The sequence below is a fragment of the Tursiops truncatus genome, chromosome 3, assembly GCF_011762595.2.
Source record: "Tursiops truncatus isolate mTurTru1 chromosome 3, mTurTru1.mat.Y, whole genome shotgun sequence".
Taxonomy (NCBI): domain Eukaryota; kingdom Metazoa; phylum Chordata; class Mammalia; order Artiodactyla; family Delphinidae; genus Tursiops; species Tursiops truncatus.
In genome coordinates, this window is record NC_047036.1 from 72,597,214 (window position 1) to 72,615,589 (window position 18,376).

General features: G+C 40.3%; 1 protein-coding gene across 1 annotated transcript in view; it reads left to right on the plus strand.

Moving 5' to 3' along the window:
- Positions 1-18,376, plus strand: part of ADGRV1 (adhesion G protein-coupled receptor V1) — a 564,070-nt gene that overhangs the window by 469,601 nt on the left and 76,093 nt on the right. The window contains exon 86 of the mRNA XM_073801943.1: positions 9,177-9,334. Within this exon, the coding sequence (XP_073658044.1) occupies positions 9,177-9,334 (158 nt within the window). The remainder of the gene's footprint in view (positions 1-9,176; positions 9,335-18,376) is intronic.

An 18,376-nucleotide genomic window follows, 5' to 3' on the forward strand; every position in this document is an offset into this window, starting at 1 on the left:
ATGTTGAGGAAAGTTCCCTCTATGCCTACTTTCTGCAGGGTTTTTATCATAAATGGGTGTTGAATTTTGTCAAAAGCTTTCTCTGCATCTATTGAGATGATCATATGGTTTTTCTCCTTCAGTTTGTTAATATGGTTTATCACATTGATAGATTTGCGTATATTGAAGAATCCTTGCATTCCTGGAATAAACCCCACTTGATCATGGTGTATGATCCTTTTAATGTGATGTTGGATTCTGTTTGCTAGTGTTTTGTTGAGGATTTTTGCATCTATGTTCATCAGTGATATTGGCCTGTAGTTTTCTTTCTTTGTGACATCCTTGTCTGGTTTTGGTATCAAGGTGATGGTGGCCTCGTAGAAGGAGTTTGGGAGCGTTCCTCCCTCTGCTATATTTTGGAAGAGTTTGAGAAGGATAGGTGTTAGCTCTTCTCTAAATGTTTTATAGAATTCACCTGTGAAGCCATCTGGTCCTGGGCTTTTGTTTGTTGGAAGATTTTTAATCACAGTTTCAATTTCAGTGCTTGTGATTGGTCTGTTCATATTTTCTATTTCTTCCTGATTCAGTCTTGGCAGGTTGTGCATTTCTAAGAATTTGTCCATTTCTTCCAGATTGTCCATTTTAATGGCATAGAGTTGCTTGTAGTAATCTCTCATGATCTCTTTTATTTCTGCAGTGTCAGTTGTTACCTCTCCTTTTTCATTTCTAATTCTATTGATTTGAGTCTTCTCCCTTTTTTTCTTGATGAGTCTGGCTAGTGGTTTATCTATTTTGTTTATCTTCTCAAAGAACCAGCTTTTAGTTTTATTGATCTTTGCTATTGTTTCCTTCATTTCTTTTTCATTTATTTCTGATCTGATTTTTATGATTTCTTTCCTTCTGCTAGCTTTGGGGTTTTTTTGTTCTTCTTTCTCTAATTGCTTGAGGTGCAAGGTTAGGTTGTTTATTCGAGATGTTTCCTGCTTCTTAAGGTGGGCTTGTATTGCTATAAACTTCCCCCTTAGAACTGCTTTTGCTGCATCCCACAGGTTTTGGGTCGTTGTGTCTCCATTGTCATTTGTCTCTAGGTATTTTTTGATTTCCTCTTTGATTTCTTCAGTGATCACTTCATTATTAAGTAGTGTATTGTTTAGCCTCCATGTGTTTGTATTTTTTACAGATTTTTTCCTGTAATTGATATCTAGTCTCATGGCGTTGTGGTCAGAAAAGATACTTGATACAATTTCAATTTCCTTAAATTTACCAAGACTTGATTTGTGACCCAAGATATGATCTATCCTGGAGAATGTTCCATGAGCACTTGAGAAAAATGTGTATTCTGTTGTTTTTGGATGGAATGTCCTATAAATATCAATTAACTCCATCTCGTTTAATGTATCATTTAAAGCTTGTGTTTCCTTATTTATTTTCATTTTGGATGATCTGTCCATTGGTGAAAGTGGGGTGTTAAAGTCCCCTACTATGAATGTGTTACTGTCGATTTCCCCTTTTATGGTTGTCAGTATTTGCCTTATGTATTGAGGTGCACCTATGTTGGGTGCATAAATATTTACAATTGTTATATCTTCCTCTTGGATCGATCCCTTGATCATTATGTAGTGTCCTTCTTTGTCTCTTCTAATGGTCTTTGTTTTAAAGTCTATTTTGTCTGATATGAGAATTGCTACTCCAGCTTTCTTTTGGTTTCCATTTGCATGAAATACCTTTTTCCATCCCCTTACTTTCAGTCTGTATGTGTCTCTAGGTCTGAAGTGGGTCTCTTGTAGACAGCAAATATATGGGTCTTGTTTTTGTATCCATTCAGCCAATCTGTGTCTTTTGGTGGGAGCATTTAGTCCGTTTACATTTAAGGTAATTATCGATATGTGTGTTCCTATTCCCATTTTCTTAATTGTTTTGGGTTCGTTATTGTAGGTCCTTTCCTTCTTTTGTGTTTCTTGCCTAGAGAAGTTCCTTTAGCAGTTGTTGTAGAGCTGGTTTGGTGGTGCTGAACTCTCTCAGCTTTTGCTTGTCTGTAAAGGTTTTAATTTCTCCATCAAATCTGAATGAGATCCTTGCTGGGTAGAGTAGTCTTGGCTGCAGGTTTTTCTCCTTCAACACTTTCAATATGTCCTGCCACTCCCTTCTGGCTTGCAGAGTTTCTGCTGAAAGATCAGCTGTTAACCTTATGGGGATTCCCTTGTGTGTTATTTGTTGTTTTTCCCTTGCTGCTTTTAATATGTTTTCTTTGTATTTAATTTTTGACAGTTTGATTAATATGTGTCTTGGCGTATTTCTCCTTGGATTTATCCTGTATGGGACTCTCTGTGCTTCCTGGACTTGATTAACTATTTCCTTTCCCATATTAGGGAAGTTTTCAACTATAATCTCTTCAAATATTTTCTCAGTCCCTTTCTTTTTCTCTTCTTCTTCTGGAACCCCTATAATTCGAATGTTGGTGCGTTTAATGTTGTCCCAGAGGTCTCTGAGACTGTCCTCAGTTCTTTTCATTCTTTTTTCTTTATTCTGCTCTGCAGTAGTTATTTCCACTATTTTATCTTCCAGGTCACTTATCCGTTCTTCTGCCTCAGTTATTCTGCTATTGATCCCATCTAGAGTACTTTTAATTTCATTTATTGTGTTGTTCATCGTTGCTTGTTTCATCTTTAGTTCTTCTAGGTCCTTGTTAACTGATTCTTGCAATTTGTCCATTCTATCGTCCATTCTATCTCCAAGATTTTAGATCAACCTTACTATCATTATTCTGAATTCTTTTTCAGGTAGACTGCCTATTTCCTCTTCATTTGTTAGGTCTGGTGGGTTTTTATCTTGCTCCTTCATCTGCTGTGTGTTTTTCTGTCTTTTCATTTTGCTTATCTTACTGTGTTTGGTGTCTCCTTTTTTTTTTTTTGGCAGGCTGAAGGTTTGTAGTTCCTGTTGTTTTTTGTGTCTGTCCCCAGTGGCTAAGGTTGGTTCAGTGGGTTGTGTAGGCTTCCTGGTGGAGGGTACTAGTGCCTGTGTTCTGGTGTATGAGGCTGGATCTTGTCTTTCTGGTGGGCAGGTCCACGTCTGGTGGTGTGTTTTGGGGTGTCTGTAGACTTATTATGATTTTGGGCAGCCTCTCTGCTAATGGGTGGGGTTGTGTTCCTGTCTTGCTAGTTGTTTGGCATAGGATGTCCAGCACTGTAGCTTGCTGGTCGTTGAGTGAAGCTGGGTGCTGGCGTTGAGATGGAGATCTCTCGGAGATTTTTGCTGTTTGATATTATGTGCAGCTGGGAGGCCTCTTGTGGACCAGTGTCCTGAAGTTGGCTCTCCCACCTCAGAGGCACAGCACTGAGTCCTGGCTGCAGCACCAAGAGCCTTTCATCCACAGGGCTCCTTAATTTGGGATGATTCGTTGACTATTCAGGTATTCCACAGACGCAGGGTATATCAAGTTGATTGTAGAGCTTTAATCCGATGCTTCTGAGGCTGCTGGGAGAGATTTCCCTTTCTCTTCTTTGTTCTCACAGTTCCCAGGGGCTCAGCTTTGGATTTGGCCCCGCCTGTGCGTGTAGGTCGCCGGAGGGCGTCTGTTCTTTGCTCAGACAGGACGGGGTTAAAGGAGCCGCTGATTCAGAGGCTCTGGCTCACCCAGGCCGGGGGGTAGGGAGGGTCACGGAGTGCGGGGCGGGCCTGCAGCGGCAGAGGCCGGCGTGACGTTGCAGCCTGAGGCCCGCCGTGCGCTCTCCCGGGGGAGCCGTCCCTGGATCCCGGGACCCTGGCAGTGGCGGGCTGCACAGGCTCCCCGGAAGGGCGTGTGGCTAGTGACCTGTGTTCGCACACAGGCCTCCTGGCGGCGGCAGCAGCGGCCTTAGCGTCCCATGTCCGTCTCTGGGCTCCGCACTCTTAGCCGCGGCTCGCGCCCGTCCCTGGAGCTCTCTCAAGCAGCGTTCTTAATCCCCTCTCCTCGTGCACCAGGAAACAAAGAGGGACGTAAAAGTCTCTTGCCTCTTCGGCAGGTCCAGACCCCTCCCCGGACTCTCTCCCGGCCAGCTGCGGCGCACCAACGCCCTGCAGGCTGTGTTCACGCCGCCAACCCCAGTCCTCTCCAGGCGCTCCGACAAAAGCCGGAGCCTCAGCTCCCAGTCCCGCCCGCCCCGGCGGGCGAGCAGACAAGCCTCTCGGCTGGTGAGTGCCGGTCGGCCCGATCCTCTGCGCTGGAATCTGTCCGCTTTGCCCTCCGCACCCCTGTTGCTGTGCTCTCCTCCGCGGCTCCCAAGCTCCCCCACTCCGCCTCCCGAAGTCTCCACCCGCGAAGGGGCTTCCTAGTGTGTGGACACTTTTCCTCCTTCACAGCTCTCTTCCGCTGGTGCAGGACCCGTCCCTATCCTTTTGTCTCTGTTTAGTTTTTTTCTTTTGCCCTAACCAGGTACGTGGGGGGTTCCTTGCCTTTTGGGAGGTCTGAGGTCTTCTGCCAGCGTTCAGTAGGTGCTCCGTAGGAGTTGTTCCACGCGTAGATGTATTTCTGGTGTATCTGTGGAGAGGAAGGTGATCTCCGCGTCTTACTCTTCCGCCATCTTCCTAAATATATATTTTAAAATAAATAAATAAATGAGAAAGTGACATAAGGCGTTGTGAATGCTCCAGGGTAGACTTGAAGAGGAAAAACTGAAGATAGTGAAACAACATCTACTTATTTCATCTGGCTTAAAATAGAGAAAAAGATGAAGTCCTGGCAAGATTTTGAAATAAAGTAGGATTGTCTGAGGGTTATAATAAGAAAGGAAATTTACCCATGAAACTTTAAAAGGGAACAGCAAAAGTTAGTCATGTGATTACAAGAACCCAAAAGAATATTTAACACCAAAAGAGAGAAGGGTCGCCAGAATGCTTTGAAGCTGGTTGAGCTAGTAATTACAAGGAACAACTTTCCTTGCCGTTTTTAAGACAGCAAATCCACATGGCCTTTGTCTCATTTTCTGGTAACTGCCACAGCTGTCCTTGAAGCAATAGTTGCCAGCAGGTTAATCAGCTGCTTCCACAGCCCTGTGTATGCATAGTATTCAGTCTGCTTGTTTCTTACATTACATTGTTTTTCCAAGAATTTGTTCCCAGCCTTACTTCAAAAACTGTTTTGAACATGATATTCAGTTTCCTAACTCCCCACATCACTTTCATGTGATCTAATCTTCAGACTACCTGGATGTACTGTACATCTTAGTCAGTTGGACTAAAGAAAATTCTGGTTAGTGAGGCTTTTTTTTCCTTTGAGGGTAGGGTACAGTTCATTTATCTTGGGAACTTTTAAATGTATGTCGCAAGTTTTATTCTACATCAGTAGAAATTCCATTCAGAAAAGATTGATCAGAAACTTAGAATACGTATTAGCTTTAAAGGAAAAGTTCAATGAGAATTTAAAACAAGGAAGTGTTAGTATATAAGATAGAATGTAGAATGACATAGCCAGCTCCACCTGCATTCCATGGCCCAGGTCACATGAGTAGGGGCCCTGACTGCGGCCTGCGCTTGTGGGTTTACCCTTTCAGCCCTGTCTCATTTGCAATTGTTAGTGTTTGTTGCAGGAGAGTTGTCTGACCCCCTAACCCCTAAGAGGGGTGGTACACAAGGCAGAGAGTTTGTTGGAGGGAGACTGGGATGGAGTCACAGCTGGACAGGAGTGGGCGAGGGAAGCCCCTGCCGGACTGTAGTACCTGCGCAGGAGAGGAAGGCAGAAGGGGCTGCAGACAAGGCAGGCGCGCTGGGGGCCCAAGCCCTCCTCATTCATGATCTGGCCCCACGCTGACCAGGACAAACTTAGGGCACTCTCACCAGCCTGATGCTAATGAGAGGCCACGATTTGTAGGGCTCTGAAGAAACAGAGGGGAAAAGGGTTGCTTCAGGATTAGATAATTTTCCTGCCCCTTTCTCTGAAAGAATGGCCCAACATGGCCAAGTCACTGTACAAACAGGGAGAATTGCAAATGAGATTGTGAAGAGCTGTGACACTTTGGGAATTCTCCCCCTCTTCCCAAAGCCACTGCACACATGCCTGGTTACTTCTAACCTCCCAGAGGTCCACTTTGCCCAATTTATTTTTTGACCAGGATCGCACGGCATTCATTGAAGTCCTCCTTTCAAATGTTTTCCTCTATAATAAAGGAAAGTTTTCAGGAAAGCACTTCAGATAGAGATGAGAACCAAACATGGCCAGCCACCGGCAAGTGTAGATGTTGGAGAGCCAAAGCTATACGCCATAGCACTGTGTACAAAATGTTTATTATCCTAAAACAGCTCACAGTAGATTCGGTAATTATCCCCATTTTACAGCCTGAAATTGACTTGTGATGACATTTTTCAAGATAAAAAATAAAACACTGAAGCCCATGTGACTTCCTTTGTCAGTGTCTGTGTTTGTCTAACCTGCTTTAAGCCAGCCTGTGGCAGTGAATCCACAATTCAGGTGAAAACAAATTAGCTCAATAACAAAAAAACAAACAACCCAATCCAAAAATGGGCAGAAGACCTAAACAGACATTTCTCCAAAGAAGATATACAGATTGCCAACAAACACATGAAAGAATGCTCAACATCATTAATCATTAGAGAAATGGAAATCAAAACTACAATGAGATATCATCTCACACCAGTCAGAATGGCCATCATCAAAAAATCTAGAAACAATAAATGCTGGAGAGGGTGTGGAGAAAAGGGAACACTCCTGCACTGCTGGTGGGAATGTGAATTGGTACAGCCACTATGGAGAACAGTATGGAGGTTCCTTAAAAAACTATAAATAGAACTACCATATGCCCCAGCAATCCCACTACTGGTCATATACCCTGAGAAAACCATAATTCAAAGAGAGTCATGTACCAAAATGTTCATTGCAGCTCTATTTACAATAGCCTGGAGATGGAAACAACCTAAGTGCCCATCATCAGATGAATGGATAAAGAAGATGTGGCACATATATACAATGGAATATTACTCAGCCATAAAAAGAAACGAAATTGAGCTATTTGTAATGAGGTGGATAGACCTAGAGTCTGTCATACAGAGTGAAGTAAGTCAGAAAGAGAAAGACAAATACCGTATGCTAACACATATATATGGAATTTAAGAAAAAAAAGTGTCATGAAGAACCTAGGGGTAAGACAGGAATAAAGACACAAACTTACTAGAGAATGGACTTGAGGATATGGGGAGGGGGAAGGGTGAGCTGTGACAAAGCGAGAGAGAGGCATGGACATATATACACTACCAAACGTAAGGTAGATAGCTAGTGGGAAGCAGCCGCATAGCACAGGGAGATCAGCTCAGTGCTTTGTGACCGCCTGGAGGGGTGGGATAGGGAGGGTGGGAGGGAGGGAGACGCAAGAGGGAAAAGATATGGGAACATATGTATATGTATAACTGATTCACTTTGTTATAAAGCAGAAACTAACACACCACTGTAAAGCAATTATACCCCAATAAAGATGTTAAAAAAATTAAATTAAATTAAATTTTAAAAAAAAGAAATCATTTAAAGCCAATGTACATAAAAACAAGTAGCCAACATGACCCCTATTTTTAGTGCAGAAATATATTCAAGATCAAAGCCATTAGTGTTTGCCTGTTTTATTTAATCACATACCTTTTACCTGGAAGATGTGGGTCTTATGGCATACAAATGAGTGTACAGGAAAGGATTCAGGCTTTATGCTGTCCAAATTAAATTCTAAAAGCCAGAAAATTCATCATTCTGACATCTCTTTGCAGATGCAGAATGTGTGTTGAAATATCTCTTGAAATGTGTCTTGTTTACTTGAGGAATACATTTAGCAGATCATATTAATTAGAAATAATATCTGAGTAAAGTCTTTAATAACGTATCTCTTTTTAACATAAATCAAAGGGACTGATTTCCCAAGTTGCAAGAATGGGTGTTTCCCCTGATTACCTATAGTTTGGATTTTGAGGTTTTCTTCTTAATAAGTTATATTTTTTTCCTTGCGTTATCAGCATCCATTATTTTTGGCTATATTGCAATCTAGGTTTGCAGATATTATGTATTAAAAAATGGCGAAGTTGGGGAAAATATTTCACAAGAGACATTCTCTACTATTAAGATTTCTTGTAAAGTATTATTGCCATTATAAGTTGTAGGAGGTGTGTCCTCTATAAGAATACCTCAGAAGCACAATTTTAGATACTGAGAACCTATTTAACAGTCCTCCATTTGGAGATTTTTTTGTGAAAGATTTTATGTGAACAAGATGATTTTTATAACCCGTGAGTAAAATCTTCCAATTACATCTCTAAAACCTTTTTCCGTGGAATTTCAGTATTACCAAAATATATAAATGATGTTAAGTTTACCTTAAACCTCATTGATCTAAATAAACTCCAGTAATAATGGATACAGTTATGCAGTATAGCTTCTAAATGGAAAATTGTCATCATTTTCAAGAGAATGAATGGCTCTAGGGAAATGTACAGCTTAGGAATGACAAAACTGTCATCCAAGCAGAGAACAAAATTGTGGAAATTACAGAGTTGAGCCCTGGGAATCCTCAAATTTGCCTTTAAACAATACCTTCTTCAAACTAGTGGTTACCAGTGGGGAGAGGGAAAGGGGAAAGGCAACATAGGGGTAGAACTATTAGGTATAAAAGAGGTAGGAACTAAGAGGTTACACTATTAGGTATAACGTAAGCTACAAGAGAATATTGTACAACACAGGGAATATAGCCAATATTTTATAACAACTATAATTGGAGTATAATCTTTAAAAATTGTGAATCACTGTATCGTACATCTGTAACTTACATAATATTGTATAACAACTATACTTCAATAAAAAAATTTAAAAGATAAAAGAAAACAATTACCTTCCCTCATGTGGTCCCTAGTGAAACCGTGGTCTCATTAGACGAAGAAGACAGAGCTGGAAAAGCAAATATGCATCTCTGAAATTTGTTTGGCCGTAACCTTTTTTGAAGTTTTCTGAGCACCTCAGGATATGCATGTTCCATGGAACCTACTTTGTGAAGCAGTGGGTTAGATTTAGTCATGTAGCCTCTACTCAAACAGAGCTCCAATTTGGCAAGCCAGAAAGCTGCTTTTGCCAACATTTAGATACAAAGAGCTAGTATAAAGCGGTGATGTAATGCATGGTGCATTTAGAAATGTTTGTGTTGAAGCTGAGTAATCTCTTCTCTTGTCTCTTCCAGGTGTTTCATCCCAAACATCTATGCAGCTCTGTTCAGTGCAGCTCTTGTTCCGTTAATGTGCCTCGTGGTAGTATTTGTGGTGTTCATCCATGCCTACCAGGTGAAGCCACAGTGGAAAGCATATGATGATGTCTTCAGAGGAAGAACAAATGCTGCAGGTTTGAAAGAAACTGTATTTGTATTTTAAGATGGGGACTTTTAATAGAGGGAAAAGGTCACTGAATATTCTTTATCAAGAAAAGGAGTGAGGGCTTCCCTGGTGGCGCAGTGGTTGAGAGTCCGCCTGCCAATGCAGGGGACCCGGGTTCGTGCCCCGGTCCGGGAAGATCCCACATGCCTCGGAGAGGCTGGGCCCGTGAGCCATGGCCGCTGAGCCTGTGCGTCCGGAGCCTGTGCTCCGCAATGGGAGAGGCCACAGCAGTGAGAGGCCCGTGTACCGCAAAAAAAAAAAAAAAAGAAAGAAAGAAAAGGAGTGAGGTTTGACTTAGCTTTCAGCTCTGAAGCCATAAGTTAAATTATAGTTCTCCAATTTCTCCCACTCCTTGGGACTTCCTGACATCTCTCTTTCTTCAGGGCTCTGTAGGTTTTATTCTGATGCCAGTTTTGTCCCTGAGATATTAATATTCAAGTAAGTGGCTCACAGCCTTTGGGAGCTGCTTCCCCAAGTGTTCTTCAACTCAAGCAGTAACAACCTGTGTTCAACTTGTGAAATCTGTTCATTTCTTTCAGATTCTGAGACTTCTTCACAAACCTCCATAATGCTTGGGAGTGCTGTATTTTGCATGTGGAGTTCTGACTGTGCTGACAAATGTTTAAAAACATATGTGACCAGACAGCTTCATAAGTGGCTACACATGTCTGGTTACTTAAGAGTACAGTCTTTCCAGCTCAAATTGGCTTTCACTACAGCTCATTTTTTCCCTTTGAATCATACTTAACACAGGTTTTTATGATGTGTTTCTTTTTCTGTTGTTAGATTAGCGTCTCTTAGGAATTTTTTTAAGGAACAATAACCAAACACCTTCATACAGAAAAGTCACTCTAAAATGGTTTGAGTGATATTAGGGAGAATCTAATGAGCTGGGGGTGGGGGAATCCCACTTGGGCCAAGAGGAAGACTAGTCTTTTCTAAGCTTTTGAAAGCCAAATGAATGGAGAAGTTCTTCACTTTTTAAGTGCTTTTCAGAGTTTAAGCAAGATACCATATATGAAGTCCCTAGAATACATAATATAATAATGTCTAATACATTATTAGAGACTCAATAGATATTGTCATTTATAGGCTAATAAAAGGATTCATTCTAATATAAGAAAAGCCTGTAGTTCCTAAACTGTGTAAGGGAAGATGCAAAACGATTTTCCTTGTTGTGTAAAAAGAAGGGACTCTTGGGCTTCCCTGGTGGCACAGTGGTTGAGAGTCCGCCTGCCGATTCAGGGGACACGGGTTCGTGCCCCGGTCCGGGAAGATCCCACATGCCGCGGAGCGGCTGGGCACGTGAGCCATGGCCGCTGAGCCTGCACGTCCAGAGCCTGTGCTCCGCAACGGGAGAGGCCCCAGCAGTGAGAGGCCCACGTACTGCAAAAACAAAACAAAACAAAACAAAAAACAAAACAAAAAGAAGGGACTCTTTTATATTAGTCTGTGGGGTAGTTTGTAGATAGTTGTATCTAGCCAACTCTTCCCTCTTCTGTCTCATTTAGCATGCAATTATTATGTGGGCAGAAATATTATTTAAGGTTATGATTAATCTTAGATTCTTCAGTTAAAAAAGCAACATTCAATGTAGAAATCCACCTTTTTCACGGGATATAGAATTTATCTAGAAGCTCTGCTTTTATTCAACTTAAGATTCATTTTATTAAAATGCATATTCTCTTTCGAAGGAAAAGTTTGTTTCTTTCCCCAAATAACCAGATTTATTTTGTTCTGTATATTATGTAAAAGTGCCAATGTTTGCATGTTTTCAATAATGATAACATCATAAGGGCCTAACCTAACGAGTTAGTCCTTTCATGCCTGAATCACCCCTGTGCCTTTTTGGATATGATCCATCATGGATACAGTAGATAAACAATGCTCTGATTATCTGAAAAACAGCCCTCAAGCATTGAACATAATGCTAAAAGCCCTAGCACACTTCTATCTCAACTAGCGAAACCTCTCTTGCAATGAAATATTAATAGAAGCATTGCTCTTATTGTAGCTTTTCAAATAAAAACAATTATGGCAGTTCTGATTCCCCTATTCCCACTCAATCTAATAGTCATTATCTCACTTGGACTCTTACAGTGTTTTCCTGATAGGTCACTAGTTCTAGTTCTTCTCCAGTATCATTTTCTCAGATGTCTATATTTCAACAAAGTGGCTCCCCTCACTCTCTAGCTTTACAGTCATTCGAAGTCTCTCTCATTGCCCAGAAGAAAGTTCAGTCTTTTTATAACACAAGAGTCTCTATAAGTCCACCCCTGGGCCATCTTTTCGTCCCCAAGTTAGTTACCATTCAGCCTGCATTCTGACCATGCCATCAACTTACTCCTCTTACTCGTTCTTTTTTTTTAATAAATTTTATTTATTTATTTATTTATTTTTGACTGTGTTGGGTCTTCACTACTGTGTACAGGCTTTCTCTAGTTGCAACGAGTGGGTGCTACTCTTCGTTGCAGTGCACAGGCTTCTCTTGTTGTGGAGCATGGGCTCTAGGCATGCGGGCTCAGTAGTTGCAGCACGCGGGCTCACTAGTTGTGGCTCGTGGGCTCTAGATTGCAGGCTCCCTAGTTGTGGCGCACGGGCTTAGTTGCTCCACGGCATGTGGGATCTTCCCAGACCAGGGCTTGAACCCATGTCTCCTGCACTGGCAGGTGGGTTCTCAACCACTGTGCCACCAGGGAAGCCCCTACTCTTACTCATCCTTAAAATTGCCTGATACTGTCATCTTTGCTCATGTAAGGCGCCCTCTATGAACTCCTCATCATCAGTTGATAAAACTCATGTGTTTAGTAAGTAATGTGAGAAAATGTGGATGAAAGAGAGGTGGAAGGTGCTTATTACCCTTCCATAATCTTCATTATCTCCCCAAAGCTGTCCTAAAGAAACCCATAATCTAAGTAAAAGAAGTGTGCTGAACAAACACAAGTTAATCCCTAGGAAGCCCTTCCAGCAAGATACTGCTCACTCTTTTATAGAAATCTTGGAAGCTCCCAACATGCTACCTCTTCTGTGACGCCTTTGGAATTCCCTCTTTACAGAGCCACACCAAATAAGCATTACTCATTCCTTCTTCTATGCTTTTAAAGCACTTTGTTCCTACAGCCATTACAGCACTTAGCATTTATTTCAGAATTAAATGGTGACTTGTTTTGGTGTGTGTGGCTGATTTCCTTAATAAATTATGAATTCCTTGAGGGTAAGGACCATTTATTATTCATCTCTGTATCACCAGAGCCTGGTAGAGTGCTCAGTAGATAGCAGGAGCATAATTAATATTTGTTGACTAAATGAATAAATTAATAATCATCAATGCACCATAAAATCTTATGATTATGGGAATGGATCCCAAAGCTAAATATAGCTTTAAGAAGAAAAGGAATCTGTCATATCATCAGAAGTAGAAATTATAGAATTTATCTCATTGATCTGTTTGTAGGTATCCCTTTAAAAGTTATTATTAGGACTATCATTTTTGCCTTGACTTCTCTGATTCCCAAAACTATGTGTTCAGCTTTGACCTCTAAGCTGATATCTTACATTTTATTTGAAACCTCCTTTAACTCTCTTCCATCTGAACATGTGCCACATACCTCGAATTCAAATGTTCAAGAAAAAAAAAATGTCAATCTACTCTACCAAGGAGCATTTGATACTCTCTTTGAATCTGTCTACTAGAATTCCATTTCATTGACCTGAAAAATATCCAGTCCAGAAGGACTGTAAATTCATGTTTTGCCCATTTCCCTGCTCCATATACATAGCAGTTAATGACAAGATATAACAAGAGAAAATTAAAAAGAAGATGAATTGTGGATCAGAAAGAGCAGAAGCACAAAGTATAAGCTGGGCTACTGTCAAGGACCTGATGTTTTCTGGGTCCACAAGCCTGTGAATGCAGGAGTATCTCAACTGCTGTGGTGGTAAGTTGGGAATTAAAGGTCTCACCCAAGGCCGGTAGACTGGAGCAGTAGCACCTGTAGGAAAGGAACCTGAAAAAGAGCTGCCATAGTAGCTTGGGCTTTGGCTGAGGGATCTGGGAGCCCAAAGAGAAAGCAGAGGAAGCATCTCACCAAGTTCCTGGGCCAAAATCTCTAGAGTTCACAGAGTTTATCTGCCATATTCATATGTATATGTCATTATGGGGACAGAAGACCCATGACACCAAACTAGTCCTTTTTGGACAGAAGGGTTAAGTGGAGGCCACCACAAAACCATTAGACAGAAAAAGGTAGCCAGAGAGAAAGACAGAGAGTGAGTGAGAGAGAGAGAGAGAGAGAGAGAGAGAGAACAAGCAAGGAAGCAAATGCTTTCTACTCAAGATTAGCTGCAATATAAAAGTCCCAAACATTGGAGGAAAACTAACAAAGATAGCCCTTAAAATCAGCAAAGAGATGAATTTAGCATAGAAAAAAATATAAAAATAGAATAAACTATAAATAACTTTCTCAAGTTATTTAGGTTCCTCAAAAATATAAAGTAGGAATCATCAAACTATGGCCCTGCCAGCCACTTACCTGTTTCCTCATTTTATCTATTTATTTTTTTAACAGCTTCATTGAGATATAGTTTACATCCCATAAAGTTCATCTGTTTAAATTGTACAGTTCATTGGTCTTTATTATATTTATATAGTTGTGTAACTATCGCCATAATCTAATTTTAGAATACTTGCATCATCCCCAAAAAGAAACCCCATACCTGTTAGCAGTCACTCCCCATTCTCCACTTCCCTGAAGCCTAGGTAACTGCTAATCAATTTTCTGTCTCTATAGATTTGTCTATTCTGGACATTTCATATAATGGAACTATAGAATAGGTGGTCTTTTATTAAGTCTGGCTTCTTTCACTTAACATAGTGGTTTCAGAGTTCATCCATATTTTATATCATGTATCAGTACATAGTTCTTTTTATTGCCAAATAATATTGCATTGTGTGAACATACTACATTTTGCTTTCCTATTCATCAGTTGATGGACATTTGGGTTGTTTTCACCTTTTGGCTATTATGAAAAACATTCCTATGGTCATTTATATATAAGTTTTTGTATTAACATGTGTTTTCGTTTCTCTCGGGTATATGCCTAGAATTGGAATTTCTGCGTCATACAGTAGCTCGATGTTTAACATTTTGAGGAACTGCCAAACTGTTTTCCAAAGTAGCTGCAGTGACCTGTTTTTGTAAGTAAAGGTTTTTCTTGACACCCAGCCACACCCATTTGTTTACATATATTCTATGGCTGCTTGCAACAAAAACCATGTGGCCTGAAAAACCTAACATTTAATATCTGGCCCTGTACAGAAAATGGTTGACCATTGACCCCTGACATAAAGGAAGATGTATCCATTCAAAGCACTTAAACATTAAAAAAAAAAAAAAAAAAAGATATAAGCAAATAAAATTAAAAGAGACCAATATGAAAATGAAAAAATTTCAATAATCTTGACAGTGAAAAATAACACTAGTCGAAAGTTTTAAATATCTTTATATTTGAGATAAAATATAGATGAGACACAGAGAAGAGAGAATTAATTAATTAGAATCCGAAGCTAGGATTAAGGAATTCATGTGAAAGATACAAAAAAAGAGAAAATATGAAAACAGAGCTAAGAAGTATGAGAATACATTGCCAGGAGAAAAGAATACAGGGAATGGAGAGTAATCAATATTTGAAGAGGTAATGTTGAGAATTTTCTAGAATTAAAGAAATTAACATAACTACCCATAAATATCTACTTTGTTTAAAAATTGGGGGAGGGGGTAGGGGAATGCTGAAAAGTCTACTATATTAGTAAAGTTCCCACATCTGTATTTTTGAAAACTGGATAGTAAGTACCCTTTCTTTGCTTCTAATATTCTTTATTGTTAGAATAATTGGCACAAACCCCACTCAGGAGTTTGAGTCCACAGTGCAAGCAGTTGCCACTATGTTCTCTAAAAGCCAAAGCTTCAGATGCAACACAGACTGGTACCAGGCCTCTTCTCTTCTTTCCTCTGAGATTCCTGCACTTTTTATACCCCGTGTGTACGTGGTATCTGAGAAGGAGGGCAGTTCCAATTACAGTTGGCCCTCTGTATCACCAGGTTCTGCATTTGCAAATTCAACCAGCCATGGGTCAGAAAATATTTGGGGAAAAAAAATTCCAGAAAGTTCCAAAAAGCAAATCTTGAATTTGCCACACACCAGCAACTATTTACATAGCATTTACATTGTGTTTACAACTATTTACGTTGTATTAGGTATTATTTTAAGTATTCCAGGGGATGTGCATAGGTTATATGCAAATAGTATGCCATTTTATATAAGGGACTTTGAGCATCCTTGGATTTTGGTATCTTGCAGGGTCCTGGAACTAATCCCCAATGGATACAGAGGGAAGACTGTAGTCTCAAGCAGATCTGGCTTAGTTCTCTACAATTCCAAACATGCAAAATAGCCCTTTTTCCTATGGCAGCTGAGATGGTTTATAGTTTAGTTTTATTTTGCCCTGCATTTTTTAAAATTTATTTTAATTTATTTTAAATTAATTTATTTATTTTTGGCTGTGTTGGGTCTTCGTTGCTGCGCGCAGGCTTTCTCTAGTTGCGGTGGGCGGGGGCTACTCTTCGTTGCAGTGCACAGCCTTCTCATTGTGGTGGCTTCTTTTGTTGTGGAGCACAGGCTCTAGGCACATGGGCTTCAGTAGTTGTGGCACGCGGGCTCATTAGTTGTGGTTCTCGGGCTCTAGAGCACAGGCTCAGTAGTTATGGCAGATGGGCTTAGTTGCTCCACGGCATGTGGGATCTTCCCAGACCAGGGATCGAACCCGTGTCCCCTGCATTGGCAGGCAGATTCGTAACCACTGTGCCACCAGGGAAGTCCCCTGCATTTTTTTAATTGGATGAGTATTTTCAGATATTACAGTTGACCGTTGAACAGCACTGATTTGAACTATGCACTTATATGCAGATTTTTTCAATAGATACGTACTACAGTACTATACCATCCACCGTTGGTTGAATCCTCAGATGCAGAAAATATATATATATTAGTATATATATAATTGTAAAGTTATATGTGGATTTTTGATTGTGAGGGGGTTTGGCACCCCTAACCTTTGCATTGTTCAAGGCTTAACTGTATTAGATAGTAGCATGAGAAATATATTCTCAAATAATAAATCAAGAGTTGAAAGTAAATCCCCTTTTATTACAGAAGCACAGTTTCCTAATTTTCCAAATTATGTTAAATTTTGAGTATTTTTGGTCAAACCTTGTCAAGAGTTTTTTGTTTATTTATAAATTACCTTTAACAATGAGTACGATGCATTATGAGAAGGAAAGGTCAATTTATAGTTTCCTTATAGCCAAGCTGTTTTCTGTTTTTAGTAGCTAGGATGATTATGGTTATTTATTTACCTTAGAGTTTTAGGTTTGGTAAACAGATGTGATTAGTTAACACCAGCATCAGCCCTGTTTGAATAACTGAAGAGCTTATATCAGTCATTTTGTTTGGGCTGGAATCTTCCATATTTCTATAGAACTGTTCTCTAGACTGTTCACTCTGGTGCAGATTAGATGTGCCTGACAACAGGAGCAATTTTACATCAACACTTGTGTGTTGGTTATGTCTGCTCAGTATCAACCCCTTTATACTCTATATTTTGAGTGACTTCTTCACTCCTGACATCCGTTAATTTCAGACTCAAATTTCCACTGAAATCCAAAGGAAAGGGGGAACAGAGGAAGAGCTGCTAGTAAATCAAATACACTCTGTGCTGTAGTCTCCAAAGACAGCCACTGTCAGTCCCTCCCTTTCTGAGCGTGGCTGGGACAGCGATGTCAGCTTTGCTTCCTTCTGTGCCCTTTTTGCTGCTCGACTGCTATGAACCACATTTTCGAAGGTCGGTGGCTCCTAGTGAAATTTACTGGCCTCCTCCTCCTTCAGTGAAGTGAGTGTGCAGTGAGAATGAGTCAGGATAAAGGTATGTTCCCTGAACTAAACTTCAGTGTCTCAAAGAGCATTTTAAACAAAGCCTGTAATTTTAGGGTTTGGTTTTGATCTCTGGCAATGATAAGCTTGTCTCTCCTTTTAGGCTCATTAGAATTTACTGACTTTTCTGATTCTTCAGCCAGTTCTTATGTGAGGAGTGATTCATGGATCAGGGAAGGAAAATTAATTTGAATAAAAAGAGGAAGCAGATTACAAATCCCTTTCTTATAAAAATCCCATGCATATGTTTCAATATGATATATAAAAAATGTAAAGGTGGCTTGATCCAGCTAGCCATGCATAACATGAATCTGAGGTATTTGGAATCTCCCCGTACAATAATGGCCACTTCTGTGCTTGGTAATATATTTGAGGATGAATGCTTCCACTTCTTCTGAGTCTCCATGTCTTCATATTTACAGAACAACAATACTAATGTAAATCAAGATTCCATCGCTATTATGAAAATCATTGGAAACTTGCTCTAATGAATATTATGAAGTATCATCCCTTTCATCTTAAGGTTGAGTAACTTTTCTTCTCCTGACATCTTAGAAATTTCAAAAAGAGTTCAGAGAAACTCATATAAGCCAAAGGAAAAAGAAGAAAAGGAAATAGCTCCTAGTAAATGCAGTACACTCTGTGTTGTGTTCTCCAAAGAGGGCCGCCATCAATTATTTCCCTCCCTTTACATGTGTGCTTCTCCTCACATACAACAGTGGAGTCTATTTCCCCTCCCTTTAACTCTTTGGACTTGCGAAGTGATACTGCCCCATAATGGGTCTAACCTTTAAGAGGACTAGCAGTTTCAGCTTCCTTTCTCTTGGAAGCCAGTCACAGTGTAAGAAGTCCAGTTACTCTGAGACCACCATGATGTTAGAAACTCCAGGCTAGTCATATGGAGTGGCCATGTGAATAGGCATATTTGACCAGCCTCCAGTTGTTTCAGGCGTCTGATTCCAGACATGGGAGTAAAAAGCCTTCCTGTAGGTTCCAGCCCGAGTAGACACCACACAGAGCA